Genomic DNA, 15,442 nt, shown 5'->3' on the forward strand with positions numbered 1-15,442 from the left:
TCACTGTCGTGTTGCTACTGTTATGAATCGTCATGTAAATATCTGATCTGCAGGATGTATTTAGGTGACCCCTGTGAAAGGGTTGTTCAACCCCCAAAGGGGTCACGACCCACCGGTTGAGAACCGCTAGTGTAGATCATGATGGTCATTCTCGGTAAAGCATGACCTGGCATGTGGTGTTAGGATCCGTGTACAGGTCCTGGTGACAACATGTGTGACTCTGGGTCTCGGAGAGGAGAGCACAGGGCAGTCCCCAATCCTGTCACACACACACACACACACACACACACACACACACACACACCCCAGGGGTCTCCATTCCTCCGGGCCGATGGGACCATCCCATGGCCCACCCCCCTCGAAGTTCTATGAAGCATCTCTGAGCCATTTCCTTCCTCCCTCCCATTGTGTCCCACGCCTGGGTCCACCCAAAACCAGTTGGGCCTGCACAGCAGGAGCTGGCCCGGCTTTTAGTCGCTTGGTACCTTCTTTGTCTTCCTGGGGCCGCTGGAACACGAGAGACCTCACCCCGGCTCCCTCCCAGCCTCTGAGGCCAGGGGAACGCTCCTCGCCTTCTTTGCTAAGCTCCCGAAAAGAGCCCTCCCTCTGACATTTAGGGGAAATTCTCTTTCTGTGTGTTCAAGCCGATTGCATCCCTTCACCAACCAAGAGCTGCAATCCCCTCATCCAACGCCCCTAACCCAAGTCCATCCTTCACCGCCCCATCCCAAGATGGCTTTGAGGTTTTTGCTCTGAAAGTGGGCGAAGAAGCGCTCTTTGCCTCGCTCTGAAGCTGTCTCCGTATAAATATTCCTGTACCTGGAGGAGATAATACACAGGATGTGGGCACAGCGAATATATGATCTTGCACCTCCACTTAGCCTGGCGTTTGGAGCGGAAACGTAAGCCGACCCTGTGAGCAGCAGAAATTCTCCATCCAGCACAGGCGGTTCTTGGGTCCCCATTCAAACACCAGTGTGTTGAGCGTTTATTGGCTGGCAGGCCGGGTGCTGGGCTGGGAACAGAGCGGTGACCACACGGCCGCTGCCCCCGCAGACGACTGGTGCACAGTCCCTGGCACGGACTCCTCCCTGCTCCCATCAGCACACCCAGGAAACCATCATGAAGCATCAGCTGAGTCTGTTATGGGAGGATCGGAAGCAAAGTGGGCGGGGACTCAAAAACTTGAATCATTTTCTTTAAAAAAAAATATTTTTATTGATTTCAGAGCAAAAGGGAGGGAGAGGGAGAGAGAGAGAAACATCAATGATGGGAGAGAATCATTGATCAGCTGCCTCCTGCACGCCCCCTGCTGGGGATGGAGCCTGCAACCCGGGCATGTGGCCTTGACTGGAATGGAACCCGGGACCCTTCAGTCCGCAGGCCGACGCTCTAGCCACTGAGCCACACCTGCTAGGGCTTGAATCATTTCTCAAAAAATATTTTTTATTGATTATGAGATAGAGTGGAAGGGAGAGGGAGGAGAGAGAAACAGCTGTGTGGGAGAGAAGCATGGATCAGCAGCATCCTGCACGCCCCCTGGTACAAACCCAGGTTTCAGGAGCGAGCCTGAGACCCGGGTTTGTACCCTGAGCGGGGAATTGAACCGGCAACCTTTTATAAAAAAAAATTTTTTTTTAATATATTTTACTGATTTTTTACAGAGAGGAAGGGAGAAGGATAGAGAGTTAGAAACATCGATGAGAGAGAAATATCGATCAGCTGCCTTCTGCACACCTTCTACTGGGGATGTTCCCCCAACCAAGGTACACACCCTTGACCGGAATCGAACCCGGGACCCTTCAGTCCGCAGGCCGATGCTCTATCCCAGCCGTGGGCAAACTACGGCCCGCGGGCCGGATCCTGCCCGTTTGAAATGAATAAAACTGAAAGAAAAAAAAAGACCGTACCCTTTTATGTAATGATGTTTACTTTGAATTTATATTAGTTCACACAAACACTCCATCCATGCTTTTGTTCCGGCCCTCCGGTCCAGTTTAAGAACCCATTGTGGCCCTCGAGTCAAAAAGTTTGCCCACCCCTGCTCTATCCACTGAGCCACACCGCTCAGGGCTGAACCAGCGACCTTTCAATGCACAGACAACGCACAGCCCACTGAGCAACACCATTTTTAAAGGCAGCTCACCAGCCTTTCAGTCACACCACAAGTATTTGCTGAATCCTGTCCTGTGTCACGTCCGAGAGATGAATCAGACTGGGCCCTGCTTTTGAGGAGCTGCTGGTCAGGTCAGGGAGACAGGCAAGCCTTCCATTCTTGGCATCCAAGTCTCCGCTCCAAGATCCCCTGAAGGAGGCCTTCCAGCATGGCCTGGGCTGAGGCGGTTCCCGCTCACCCCCACCTCACCCAGCCATTGTTTTGTTTCTCTCACAGCCCTCATTATAGCGGAAACGATCCTATATAATAAAGAGCTAATACGCTAATTAGACCAGACAGCAGAATGACCGTCCGGACGACCTTCCAGACGGCCTTCCGGACGAAGCTGGGACTGCAAGGGGCTGCGAGGGATGAGTCCCTTGCATGAATTTTGTGCATTGGGCACTAACTGGTTTGACTCAGTGGATAGAGCATCAGGGTCCTGGGTTCAAATCTGGTCAAGGGCACATGCTGGGTTGTGGGTTTGATTCCCAGTGGGGGGCATGCAGGAGGCAGCCGATCAATGGTTATCTCTCATCATTGATGTTTCTACCTCTCCCTCTCCCCTCCTCTCTGAAATATATAAAAATAAATAAAATCCTATATAATAAAAGCCTAATATGTAAATCGACCAAACAGCAGAACGACCGGTCGCTATGATGCGCACTGACCACCAGGGGGAAGACACTCAATGCAGGAGCTGCCCTCAGGCTCTAGGCCAGCCAAGGCAGGTGCCAGCGAGGGCCTACCAGTTGCCCCACAGATAGGCCCTGATCACTGGCCAGGCCTAGGGACCCTACCCGTGCACGAATTTCATGGACGAGGCTTCTAGTCTCATTTATATTTGTTTCCTCCCTAATGATGTGTCCCCTCCCTCCTCATACCCAGTCCATGAGGGCAGGGAGTCTGATTTATTCCTGGTGGTTTTTCTAAGCACCTGGTACCGTGCCTGGCACACAGAAGCCACTCAGTATACCATTGCAATAAAAAAAATAACACCAATCGATCAATGCTGTAACAGGAAGAGGGGCAGTGCGCCCTGAGGAGGGGCCCAGGTCTCCTCTTGAAGGAGTCAGGGAAGTCTTCTCAGATGAGGAGGCATCGCACGGGGTTTTTAAGGATACGTAGGCGCTCACCTGTGACAGGGAACATGCATTTCTATCACTTACTATGTTGAGCAGGTTACTTAAACTCTCTACCTCAGTTTCCACCCGCTTCCTGTGAAATTGAGATGCCATGCTTACCTAGCTGCCAGGTACAGAGTACACAGTCCATAAAGGCAGCTGTCAAGATGCTCTTAAAGCAGTTAGTATGACTCTTAGCACGTAGTGGGTCTTCAGTCCTTGGTCTCCAGACGTGCTCCTCTGGAGAGGGAGTTATGACAACTGCAGTCCTGGGAGCAGTGCCGGGCTCTGTAGGAGACGGACAGACACAGGTGTGTAATACTCACAATGTGCCAGACACTATCCTCACAAATGTGAATCAACCCCCCTACGACCTCGGCGGAGAGAGGGCCAGGGACCTGCTCAAGTTCACACACCCAGCGATTGCCAGCATTGAGGTTCGGATCCAGGTTGTCCAGGTCCAGAATTCATGCTCCAGACTGCTACGTCCTTGTGAGGACATGCAAAGGGAACCCAGACCAATTCGTCAACCAGGCTCGTGGCAGGTGGAAGAGGTGGTGAGTGCTCAGGGGAGGAAAAGAGGGACTCCGCCAGGAGAAATCACGGAAGACTCCCTGTAGGAGGTGGCATTTAGGTTGGGTCTTGAAGGATGAGTTCAAGTTTCCCCAGGAAAAGAAGGATCTTAAGAAACGCTGCTGTGAAAAAGAAGGAACTCTTACCATTTGCAACAGCACGGATGGAACTGGAGAGCATTATGCTAACTGAAATTAGCCAGTCCAGGAAAGATAAATACCTCACTCATTTGTGGAATATAAAGAACATTATAAACCATTGAGCAAAAGTAGATAGAGGCAAAGAAGCATCGAACAGACTGTGAAACTACAGCAGGAAGGCAGGGGAGGGGTGGAGGGGAGGGGTAAGAGATCAACTGAAGGACGTGTATGTATGCATATAAGCACAACCAATAGACACAAGACACTGGGTGTGTGTGTCGGGCGGGGGCGGGGGGGAGCGGTGAGGGCTAGTGCCTGGGGATAGGGGAGGCTGGGAGGAGGTCAATGGGGGGGGGGGGGGGGAAGGAGACGTATGTACTACTAATTGTAACACCTTAAACCAGTGGTCGGCAAACTCATGAGTCAACAGAGCCAGCTATCAACAGGACAACGATTGAAATTTCTTTTGAGAGCCAAATTTTTTAAACTTAAACTATATAGGTAGGTACATTGGTATTAACTTAATTAGGGTGCTCCTAAGGCTTAGGAAGAGCCACCCTCAAGGGGCCAAAGAGCCGCATGTGGCTCGCGAGCTCCAGTTTGCCGACCACGGCCTTAAACAATAGAATAAAATAAAATAATAAAATGAAATGAAATCAAATAAAATAAATACAATAAATAAAATAAAATTAAATAAATACAATAAATAAAATGAAGTGAAATAAACTAAAATAAAATAAATAAAATAAAAATAAAATAAATAAATAAATTATATTAATAAAATAAATAAAATAAGATTAAAATAAATACAATAAATTAAATTAAATTAAAATAAATACAAAAATAAAATAAATAATAAAATAAAATAAAATAAGAAAATAAAGAAAATAAAGAAAGAAAAGCATTCACTCATTCAATTAACATATCCTTGAAACCTCCCAGGAACCCAGCCTGAACTGGGTGATTCTAGGGACACAGAGATGAGTCAGACCTGGGCTTGGCCCTTCCTGGGCTGCCCATCAGATGAGAAGGTGTGGGGGAGCTGCAGCAAGAATGGGGTGATGGGAAGGACAACAGAAGGGAGGACATGGATGAGAAAAACAACAACAAGTGAACGTTCTCCGCACTCAGCCAGGATCCGGGGATAAGAAGAGAAAGGGAAACTCACTGGTTCCAGGCAGGTGGGCCACCGGGGCCTCCTGGTGTGAGGATGTGAGGAGGGGAGTAGGTGATGGCAAGTGTGTGTGAATCCGGTTGGGACCGTATTTCTCAAACATCTTTGTGGTCTCTGCCTCTTGGGGTCTGAATCTCCTCTTCCGGGATCTTCCTGTGTCTCCATCTCCCTCTCCCTATGATTTTTTTCTCTTTCCCCGCCTCAGCCACGTCCCGTCTCCTCTGTGGCTTCTTGCCTCGGAGTCCTGCTGCTTCTCCCGCCTGCAGCCTGATTTCTGTGCAGGGCTCCTGTTCATTGGTCATTCAAGACTCCAGAGCCCGCCTTAGGGATCTTCCTCCTCACCCTCGTCCTCCCTCAGGCCACTGACTGTCCTGCATGTAGATCGGGCACCTGGAGGTCATGGGGAACGAGGGCTCCCCCTCTTTGGAGATGCCCAGGAGGGTTCTATGTCCTCAGCCCCCTTCCCCATGTAGTCAAGCTCTGGCCCAGCAGGCAGTCAGCTCTTTCTAACAGGGGATCCCCCTGGATGGCTCCCTCTCCAGGCATCCAGGCCAGGCCCCAGGGCTTCCTCCTCCCCCAGTGACATTTCCCAACCCCAATTAATCACAGGGTGGCCCCAGGGAGGAGGAAGGAGATGGCATGGTGAACCATAAAGAAGCAGGGACACCAGAGCCAGATGCCAGGACCCAGGCGCCCAGAGGTCATGCAGCTGGGATTTGTGTGTGCTCTGCTTTCTCTCCTGGCAGGTGAGGCTCCTGCCATCCTCCCTGTCTATCCCGCGGACCCTCTAGGGCCCCAGCAGCCCCTCCACGTTGCCCTTCATGCCCCCAGCCTTCAGCTCCTGCCCTCCAGGCGTCTCTGCCTCTCCCCCCAGCCCTCCCACCTTGCTCTTCACTGACCCCCCTCTGCCTCCCACCTGCTCACAGGGAACAGCTGGGCAGACACCAGAGCCATTGGGGCTCAGGAATGCCACCCCAACTCGCAGCCCTGGCAGGCAGGCCTCTTCTATGTCACGCGCAACCCCTACCGCTTATTGTGCGGGGCGACCCTCGTCAGTGACCGCTGGCTGCTCACAGCTGCCCACTGCCAAAGGCCGTGAGTGATCGCTCTGGGGAGGGCGCCGGGGATAAGAGAAGGTGAGGGGGGCAAGGGCCCCTGGGAGAGGAGGGAGGGAGCTGGAGGCAAGAAGGGATGAGCTTCTGTTTCTGTTCCCAGAAGTTCAACTCAGAATTACAAAGAGTCAACTTTTCCTAATTCTAGAGTTTTAAAGAATCTGGTTCTAAGAGTCTAAGACTGGAAATTTGCAGTCTTTGGATCCTCGACTCTGACCCAGAGGAATCTAGAACCGTCGACTCCTAAAATCTTGGGTCCATGAGATTGCACAGGAGCCTCAGAGAATTCTAGAATCTTAGAAGTCCAGAGCAGCGCTGGCAATGAAATATAGCACTAGCCATTTAACCTTTCTAGTAGACATGTTGCAAAAGAAAATCAAGAAGATTTTATTTTAATAATAGATTTACCTACGTACTCAAAATATTATTTTAACATGTAATCAATGTTTAGATGCCTACAAATGTCATTGTTAACTCTTTATGGTGTAAGCCTTTGAAACTGGACATGTATTTTGCACATATGACACATCTCAATTTGAACTAGTTGTACTGGATAAGAGCAATACTAGAATCTTAGAGTAGTCCAGCTAAATTCATCGACTGCAGACGCTCATAATCCTAGAATACTGTGATTTGTACCATTCCAGAATCTTGAAGCAAGAAAATTCTAGAAGGTTATATTCATCAATGTCTAGAATTTGTCGCATTTAACATCCACAGAATGCTATCATTCCAGATTCTTAAAATCTCCACACTTTTAAGTCAGAGAATTCTAGAGTCTCCAACTGCTTGAATCCTAGATTTTTCAATTTCCAAAATCAATAGACTCATAGAATTCTAGAATGATGATATTCTCATCGGATTGTCCCAAAATATTAAAATTCTAGGCTCATTAAGTCCTAGGTTTAACTCAGATAATTTTAAAATCCTAGAATTTTGACCTCGAGGAATCTAGAACAGGATAATCTTGGATTCATGACATTCTAGAACTTGAGCCTCAAAGAATTCTAGAATTTGTAGGTTCCTAAGGGGTTAGAATCCTAGAGTCCTGGGCATTCTGATAGAATCCTAGAATTTCCATGAGGCAGAAACCCTGTCTGCATATCTCTGGAAAGGGGGCTGCCTACCCTGTTCTGATGTTCTTCCCTCCAGGAATGAAGAACAGGTGTTGCTACGGGATGCTATGTGGGAATTTCCCATCATGCATTGCTCCATGATGGGGCCTCTTTCAGCTCAAGGTCTGTCTAGGAGAGCAAAGTTGGGATTTCAGCCCCAAAGATGAAGGAGGCGAAAAGAAGAGATACGGATGAGAGGCAAGGATGAGTTCGGGTGAGGGAAAGGCCAATTTCCCAGACCCAGAGCCCCAGCACAGAGATAGAAATAACTTCACACTCCTCAAACACGGCGTTCTCAGACATTAGCCTGGCCCCTCACGTGAGAGGTCAGAGGCTGGGGGTTGGACATGCAGGCCACCAGAAGGTCCCCAGCTGTCCAGGACACGAACCCAGAGTAGAGGATGTAAACTAAAACAGCAGTAAGAAGACAGGAGGTCAAACCTCAGGAGGAAAGGCATTGAGGGGTTGGCGATACGGCCGTCAAGAAAAGCCGGGGGCCACAGGTGACCCCAAAGTTGGGGATTTTCCATACCCCATCCGCCGGCCACTCCCCACAGAACCACCAGGGGTGGGGCTGTTTTTGTGTTGTAGGTGGAGCCCCTGTGTGCCTACACGGTGCCAGGGAACCCAGGTCACCGGCAAGGCTGCAGGTGGGGCAATGAAGAAGATGGCTCAGGTGGCATGGACCTAGGACATGGTGTGAGGGAGACCTACAAAAGCAGAGGCAGACAAAGGGATGGGGTGGGGATCAGGAGCCCAGAGAGGGCGTGTGCCTGGCTTAAAATCACACAGCACTCTTGGGTTGCACATATGATGGGGACCCAGGAAGGATATATATATATACTTTGTGGAGAGTCACACAACACCTGAGGTCTGTCCCAGCAGGTTTCTGTGGGTCCGCCTGGGGGAGCATCACCTCCAGAAAAGGGAGGGCCCAGAGCAGCTGTTCCGGGTCATGGACTTCTTCCCCCACCCTGGGTTCAAGCAGAACCGTATCACCCAAGACTACAAGGATGACATCATGCTGATCCGTCTGCCCAGGAAGGCACGCCTGGGGCCTGCCGTGCAGCCCCTCAACGTCAGTGAGACCTGCGTCTCCCCCGGCACCCAGTGCCTCATCTCAGGCTGGGGGGCCGTGTCCAGCCCCACAGGTACAGCCTTGCCCATGACACACTCCCTTACGTCTCACGCTGAGGGTCTAAATCCCTCCTCCTTCTCTGTCTCTGCCTTTCATGTCTATGCTCTATCTATTGATCTATCTCTCTCTCCACCCATATGTTCCAACAAATCTAAGATGCTATCCTATATAATAAAGAGGTAATATGCAAATTGTTTGTCACGCCCTCACAAGATGGCTGCCTATGACCAGGCTGGCAGGGGGTTAGTGAGGGACAACCAAACGACTGAACAGCAGGCTGCATGGGGTGACCAGGTTGGTGGGGGGGCCATGAGGGGCAACCAGGCTGGCAGAGGGGACAGTTTGGGGCAACCAGGCCAGCAAGGGGGGGTAGTAAAAGGTGACCAGGATGGCAGAGGGAAGTAGTTGGGGGCAACCTGGCTGGCAGCAGAGGGCAGTTAGGGGCGACCAGGCCAGCAGGGAGGCAGTTAGGGGTGATCAGGCCAGCACGCAGAGGCAGTGAGGGGCGATCAGGCTGGTGGGGGGGGGGGAGGCCTGTTAGGGACGACCAGGCAGGCAGGCAGGTGAGCGATTAGGAGCCAGTGGTCCAGGATTGTGAGAGGGATGTCTGACGGCCAGTTTAGGCCCGATTCTGGGGATTGGGCCTAAACCAGCAGTCGGACATCCCCCGAGGGGTCCCGGATTAGAGAGGGTGCAGGCTGGGCTAAGGGGACACCCCCTCCCCATGCACGAATTTCATGCACTGAGCCTCTAGTAAATTATAAGGTGCATCATTACTTCACTGAGAATGGGGGTCCCACTGATCCTTGTGAGACCACATTTACTGGGAGACACCTCCTGATTTCAGGGTGTTTAAATGTGCAAATATATGCATCTTAGAATCCAAATAAGGTCGCCTATTCTCAGAGTCAGAAATCAAAGGCCTATTAGCCAAATTTGGCTTCCCACATTAGTGCTGGTTTTCCCAGTGTCTTGAAAAATAATGTCTGACTTTGTTGCTGCCAACATCTACAACCTGGGCAATTCTGCATAAAAGCTGAGTGTCTGGATTCGCTTGGGAAGAACTTGGGGCAATGCTGGACCCATGTTTCCCAAAGACCGACCACTGTTGGATAGAGAGAGTGGAGGTGGCCCCTGCAGATCGAACCACAACAGAGCCTGGCACCCCACTTCCATTTACCCACCAGGCCCCTGGGTGCATCTGAGTTGGCACCCAGGCATTGTATATATTGACATATGTGTGTCTATATTCATATCTATCTCTATGTGCTGTAACCTCCTCTATCTCTACCTCGTATCTCTAAATCTTTCTCTCTCTCTGTATCAATGACCATCTCCCCGATAAATGTCTCCTCCTGTTTAATTCGGGGCCTTCTCACTGGATATCTGTGGGCCTGTTTCTATTTCTGTATGGCCTCCTCTGAGAATTTCTTTCCCCTTAAAAGGTCTCTAGCTCCTGCCACGGTCTCTGTTTTTCTCCGTGTAAAATACATGCGCGTCTCTTCTCGTCTCTCGCTTCTCTGCGTGTTTCTGGTTCTCTCCTCTTCATATACGTTCAGGCTACGATTCTGTCCCTTTGTCACTGGGGCGCTTCTTGGAGAAGCAGATGCTGTGACTCCCATGGATCCCCCTTAAGAAAGGGGTTGTGGCCCTAACCGGTTTGGCTCAGTGGATAGAGCGTCGGCCTGCGGACTCAAGGTCCCAGGTTCGATTCCGGTCAAGGGCATGTACCTTGGTTGTGGGCACATCCCCAGTAGGGAGTGTGCAGGAGGCAGCTGGTCGGTGTTTCTCGCTCATCGATGTTTCTAACTCTCTATCCCTCTCCCTTCCTCTCTGTAAAAAAAATCAATAAAATATATTTAAGAAAGAAAGAAAGAAAGAAAGAAAGGAAGGAAGGAAGGAAGGAAGGAAGGAAGGAAGGAAGGAAGAAAGAAAGAAAGAAAGAAAGAAAGAAAGAAAGAAAGAAAGAAAGAAAGAAAGAAAGGGGTTGTGTGTGCTGCCCTGGCCGGTTTGGCTCAGTGGATAGAGCGACAGCCTGCAGACTGAAAGGTCCCGGGTTCGATTCCAGTCAAGGGCACATGCCCGTGTTGCAGCTTGATCCCCAGTAGGGGGCGTGCAGGAGGCAGCCGATCCGTGATTCTCTCTCCTCATTGATGTTTCTATCTCTCCATCTCCCTTCCTTCTGAAATCAATTTAAAAAAAAATTATTTTTTTTTAAAGAAAGGGGTTGTGTGTGCTGAGTGAGGTGGGTACAGCAGCTGATCCTTGGTGACCGCTTTCCACAACAGTGCATTTCCCAGTCACGCTGCAGTGTGCCAACATCAGCATCCTGGAGCCCAGACTCTGCCAGCGGGCATATCCCGGCCAAATCTCCAAGGGCATGCTCTGTGCCGGCCTGTGGGAGGGGGGCCGCGGCTCCTGCCAGGTGAGATGTACTCTGGGGAGGCGGTGGAGGATGGGGATCCTGCTATGACACTGAGGCCTGGGAGAGGATGGGGCCAGCACCAGAATTTGTGGATCTAAAAAAGCGGGGAGAGTTGGGGGTCTGAGCTCCAAGTCCTGGGGGAAGAGGGTGCTAGGGGCCCAGAATGCTAGGTCCCAGGGAGGGGTGAAGGCTGTGAGCTTTTCCTCCTGGGTCTGAGGGAGGAGGGCCTGGAGACCTGGATGTCTGGGTGTCAGGGGAGCGGAAACGGGGTGGTCTGTGTGATGTCATACTAGTCATGAGACGGGCCTACTAACCGTTTCTCTGCTCTTCTCCCACGCACAGGGCGACTCTGGGGGCCCCCTGGTTTGCCATGGGACTCTGGCTGGTGTGGTGTCTGGGGGCTCTGAGCTCTGCTCCCGACCTCACCACCCCGGTGTCTATAGTAGCGTTTGCCACTACGTGCGCTGGATCAGAAAGACGATGGAGGAATACTGAGCCCTCGTGCCTTGGATGACGGGGGTGGGGGGGCACAGGGTAGCGGGGGTCCAGCCTCCATGGTCTCCACCCGTGCCCTCAGCTGTCCTGGAGAGGAGCCTTCTGGATACTTAGGCTCCGCCCCCTTGGGATGGAGCAGGAAGACAGACACTTGCAGCCTCCTGGTTCCAGCTCTAAGACGTCAGCAAGAACTACCACCTTGTGGAACAGCACCACCTGGTGGCTCAACCCCAGGATGGCAATAGCCCCGCCCCTCGGAACTTTGCCCAATGAGAGGTCTCTGCTGGACTCCAGCCCGTGTGTGTGTGTGTGTGTGTGTGTGTGTGTGTGTGTGTGTGGCCCCGCCTCCTTTGTCAGAGTCCCCGTCCCCATGACGTCAGGGGTGCTATAGCTTTCCCCCATTGGCGGGCAGGAAGGGTCTGGTCCCGCCCCTCATGGCCCTGCTTTGGGCGGGTCCTGGGTTTGAATCCTGCCCTGGACCATCTGGGAGAAGTCGAGGGGAGGGTCTGGGTTTCTGCAGATCCAATGGGTGGTTTTGCAATAAAGGCATGGAGCCCTTTCTGCTTTCTGCTTGGGTCGTGGGATGGAGGAAGGGCAATGAGAGGGTGTTGGAGGGCCCAACGGGTACGGCCACTGGAGGAGGCCAATGGGGGGGGGGGGGGAGAATGGGGAACATCTGTCCTACTGTCAATAAGAATCCTATATAATAAAAGCCTAATGTGCTAAGTGTCTGACCGTTCCACCATTCAACCAGTCGCTATGGCATGCACTGACCACCAGGGGGCAGACCCTCTGATCAGTAGGTTAGCTTGCTGCTGGGGTCCAGCCAATGGGGATGGGCAAGACAAGCCAGACACGCCTTGGAGCCCTCCCACAGCCCCCCCACCCAGGCCCCCATCGTGTACTGGTGAGGTCCCTCGGCCTGGCCTGGGCTCTCTCCCAATCCAGGACCCCTCGGGGGGTGTTGGAGAGCTGGTTTCAGTGGATTTCCGCAGGCCAGGTCGAGGGACCCCACTGGTGCACGAATCTGTGCACCGGACCTCTAGTAATAATTTAATTTCCCTTGAGCCCTTCCTAGGTCCTGCCTGAAGTGTGTCCCCATCAGCCCTATTGCAGCAAGCCTCCTGGGTTCTGCTCAGGCTGGTCCGGTCGCCCCCAGGGGAAGGGGAAACCAGGTCACGGTGCCTCCCAAACCTGCCTGCCCAGGCCAGACAGCTCAGGGGACAGCGGGCAGGGCTGATCCACCCTCAGGTTCCTGACCAAGAAGACTTGTTTTTCTTCTATTCGGGGTTATTGGCGGCAGCAGCAGCAGCCCCCCTCCCCCCTCAGTCCCAAAGTCTGGGCCCCAAGCCCTCTCATCCTTGTATGCAGGATCCAGACATCCTCCCCCTCCTCATTCAGACCCAGGAGGCTAGGCCCCCAGCCCCGGCCTCGCCCAGACCCAGACGTCTGAGCCCCCAGTCCTTTCTGTTTCTGACCCAGGAGTCACAGCACTGAGCTCCTCTCCCTGGCCTCTGCAACCCGAGAATCCAGCCCAGCTGTGGGCAAACTATGGCCCGCGGGCCGGATCCTGCCCGTTTGAAATGAATAAAACTGAAAGAAAAAAAAAGACCGTACCCTTTTATGTAATGATGTTTACTTTGAATTTATATTAGTTCACACAAACACTCCATCCATGCTTTTGTTCCGGCCCTCCGGTCCAGTTTAAGAACCCATTGTGGCCCTCGAGTCAAAAAGTTTGCCCACCCCTGATCCAGCCCCTCCTCCCTGGAGAATTTCCCTTCAGCCCCTCAGCCCCGCAGCCCCCCCTCCCTCCAGCCCAGGGTGCTCTGTCAGCTCAGGGCGGGAGGAGGCGGAGCAGGAGGCGGGGAGTCCCAGTAAAAAGGCTCCAGGTCCCTGGACCAGGCAGAGTGAGCTCCTGGGGCCTCTTCCTCTGGGTCAGAATCAGTAGGTGGCCCCGCCCCCTGGCCTCTCAGAGCCTGGCACCTGGACCCGGGCCCCTCCTCCTTCAGGCCCAGGACTTTAACCCCAGATCCCCTCCTCCTTCCAGCCCCGGGAATCTGAGCCCCGAGGAGTCCGGGATACTAACTCCCTTCTCCCTGGGAACCTAAAAATCCAGACCCGCAGCCCCCACTCTTCTCAGATTCAGGAATAGGGGGCCCCACCCCCTTCTAACTCAGACCCTTCCTCCCACCAGACCCAGAAGATGCTCTGCTCCCCTGGACCCCCAATCCCACGAACCTACTAGGATTTCAGGCTCCCCTCTCCTCCTCTCAGCCCAGGATCTCCCTCCCCCAGGCCTCAGCATGGGACGCCCACCGCCTGCTGCCATGTGCTCCTGGATCTTCCTGCTCTTGCTGCTGGAAGCCTGTGCAGGTGAGGAGGGCCGGACGGCACCGGTGGTGAGTGTGCGCCTGTGTGCACGCCGTGGTGGCTGTGTGGGTGCCTGTGGTGGGTGAGGGAGGTGTGAGGTGTGTGATCGCATGTGGGGGCTCTGGGGCTGGCTTTGGTGGGGGCGGGCGGAGGCATGGCTCTGGGGACAGCAGGTAGGAGAGTCAGGGGATGCTGCAAATCTGCATGAGCACACCTAGCTTGCGGGCTGCTTGCCGAGGGGTGCAGATACCCACGGGAGTGTAGGAGCATGTGGGAGCATGTGCAAGTGTGTGATGACTCAGGGGCTTCCATTGTTATCGTGGTAATTAGCTAGTTAACTTTATTTTTTAATGTTTTTTAATTTAATTAATTGACTTCTTTTTATTGGTTTCAAGAGAGGAAGGGAGAGAGAGAAAAAAGCATCAATGATGAATCATTGATCGGCTGCCTCCTCCACGCCCCCTACTGGGGATGGAGCCTGCAACCCGGGCATGTGCCCTTGACCGGAATTGAGCCTGGGACCCTTCAGTCCGCAGGCTAATGCTCTATTCACTGAGCCAAACCAGCCAGGGCCAGCGAGTTAATATTAACAAAGAAAGCAAAGGGAATTCAGACATCGTAAGCATGGTCACCTGGGAAGTTTCACCAGGAAGCTACAACTTCCACAGTATTGTTCCTCCAAGCGGACTCACACCCCTCCGTCCCCCATCCCGAGGTTGGGGGTGGAAAGGGCAAGTTAAACCAGTGAAGTCAGGATGGCATATGGAAGGCGCTTGCCTGTCAGTCTCACCTGGGAAATGCTGGAGTGTCTAGGGCAGCAGTTCTCAATCTGTGGGTCGCGACCCCTTTGGGGGTCGAACGACCCTTTCACAGGGGTCGCCTAAGACCATCGGAAACACATATATAATTACATGTTGTTTTTGTGATGAATCGCGATGCTTTCATGATGTTCAATTTGTCACAGTGAAATTGGGGGTCACCACAGCATGAGGAGCTGTATTAAAGGGCCACGGCATTAGGGAGGTTGAGAACCACTGGTCTAGGGGGTGGCCCCATCAGAAGCTCCTGGAATCTTGGAAAGTTAATAGGTCAGTTTGAAGAAGCTCCTGGTTAAAATCCCCCGACAAAGAGTCCCTTCTCTCCTGCTCTCTTTAGCTCCACGACCCCACTGGCAGCTGCATGCCCGGCTTCTCCCTGCAGAGCCAGGTGGACCTCGCACGCAGGACACTGGCCTGGGCAGGACGCTCACATGGAGCAGAAGCCAGGGGCAGCGGCCTTTATCCTGGTCCTGCGGAAGATGAGACCGGATGTGTTCCGTGGTGGGATGGAGGGAAACGGGACATGGGGAAAGCAGGGGTTTGTTTCCACACCCATAAGCATCGCTCTCCTCCTGTGCCCGTCTCAGGAAACTCTTTTCCTTGAGACATAGCAAGAACTCCACCGCCCCCAATAACACAATGAGTGTCCGTGTGATTCCATGTGGCAGCTTGTGCAAGCCGGGAGCCCAACACGGGAGGGTGTGTGGACACGGGAGGGTGTGTGGACACGGGAGGGTGTGTGGACACGTGAGGAGACAGGCAGAGAACCTGGGTGTGTCCCTTTGAACCCACAGCGGTTT

The 15,442-nt window shown here is 52.7% G+C and overlaps 1 protein-coding gene across 3 annotated transcripts; it reads left to right on the forward strand.

Annotated features, from left to right (window-relative positions):
- The first annotated feature begins 4,971 nt into the window (after positions 1 to 4,971).
- Positions 4,972 to 15,116, forward strand: LOC118649164 (kallikrein-9-like). Of its 3 annotated transcripts, none has more exons than XM_036295972.1 (7): positions 4,972 to 5,173; positions 5,776 to 5,912; positions 8,279 to 8,544; positions 10,820 to 10,956; positions 11,299 to 11,727; positions 13,649 to 13,827; positions 14,980 to 15,116. In XM_036295972.1, the coding sequence occupies exons 2-5, from the start codon at positions 5,806 to 5,808 to the stop codon at positions 11,449 to 11,451; spliced, it is 663 nt and encodes a 220-aa protein (XP_036151865.1). In that variant the 5' UTR covers positions 4,972 to 5,173; positions 5,776 to 5,805; the 3' UTR covers positions 11,452 to 11,727; positions 13,649 to 13,827; positions 14,980 to 15,116. The 3 variants fall into 3 exon arrangements, with proteins under 3 accessions (XP_036151865.1, XP_036151864.1, XP_036151863.1); XM_036295970.1 differs by lacking the exon at positions 4,972 to 5,173 and adding an exon at positions 6,093 to 6,261 and having other exon boundaries at positions 5,219 to 5,912; XM_036295971.1 differs by lacking the exon at positions 4,972 to 5,173 and having other exon boundaries at positions 5,199 to 5,912.
- Positions 15,117 to 15,442: the final 326 nt, after the last annotated feature.

The sequence above is a fragment of the Myotis myotis genome, unplaced genomic scaffold, assembly GCF_014108235.1.
Source record: "Myotis myotis isolate mMyoMyo1 unplaced genomic scaffold, mMyoMyo1.p scaffold_m19_p_28, whole genome shotgun sequence".
In the NCBI taxonomy this organism is placed as follows: Eukaryota; Metazoa; Chordata; class Mammalia; order Chiroptera; family Vespertilionidae; genus Myotis; species Myotis myotis.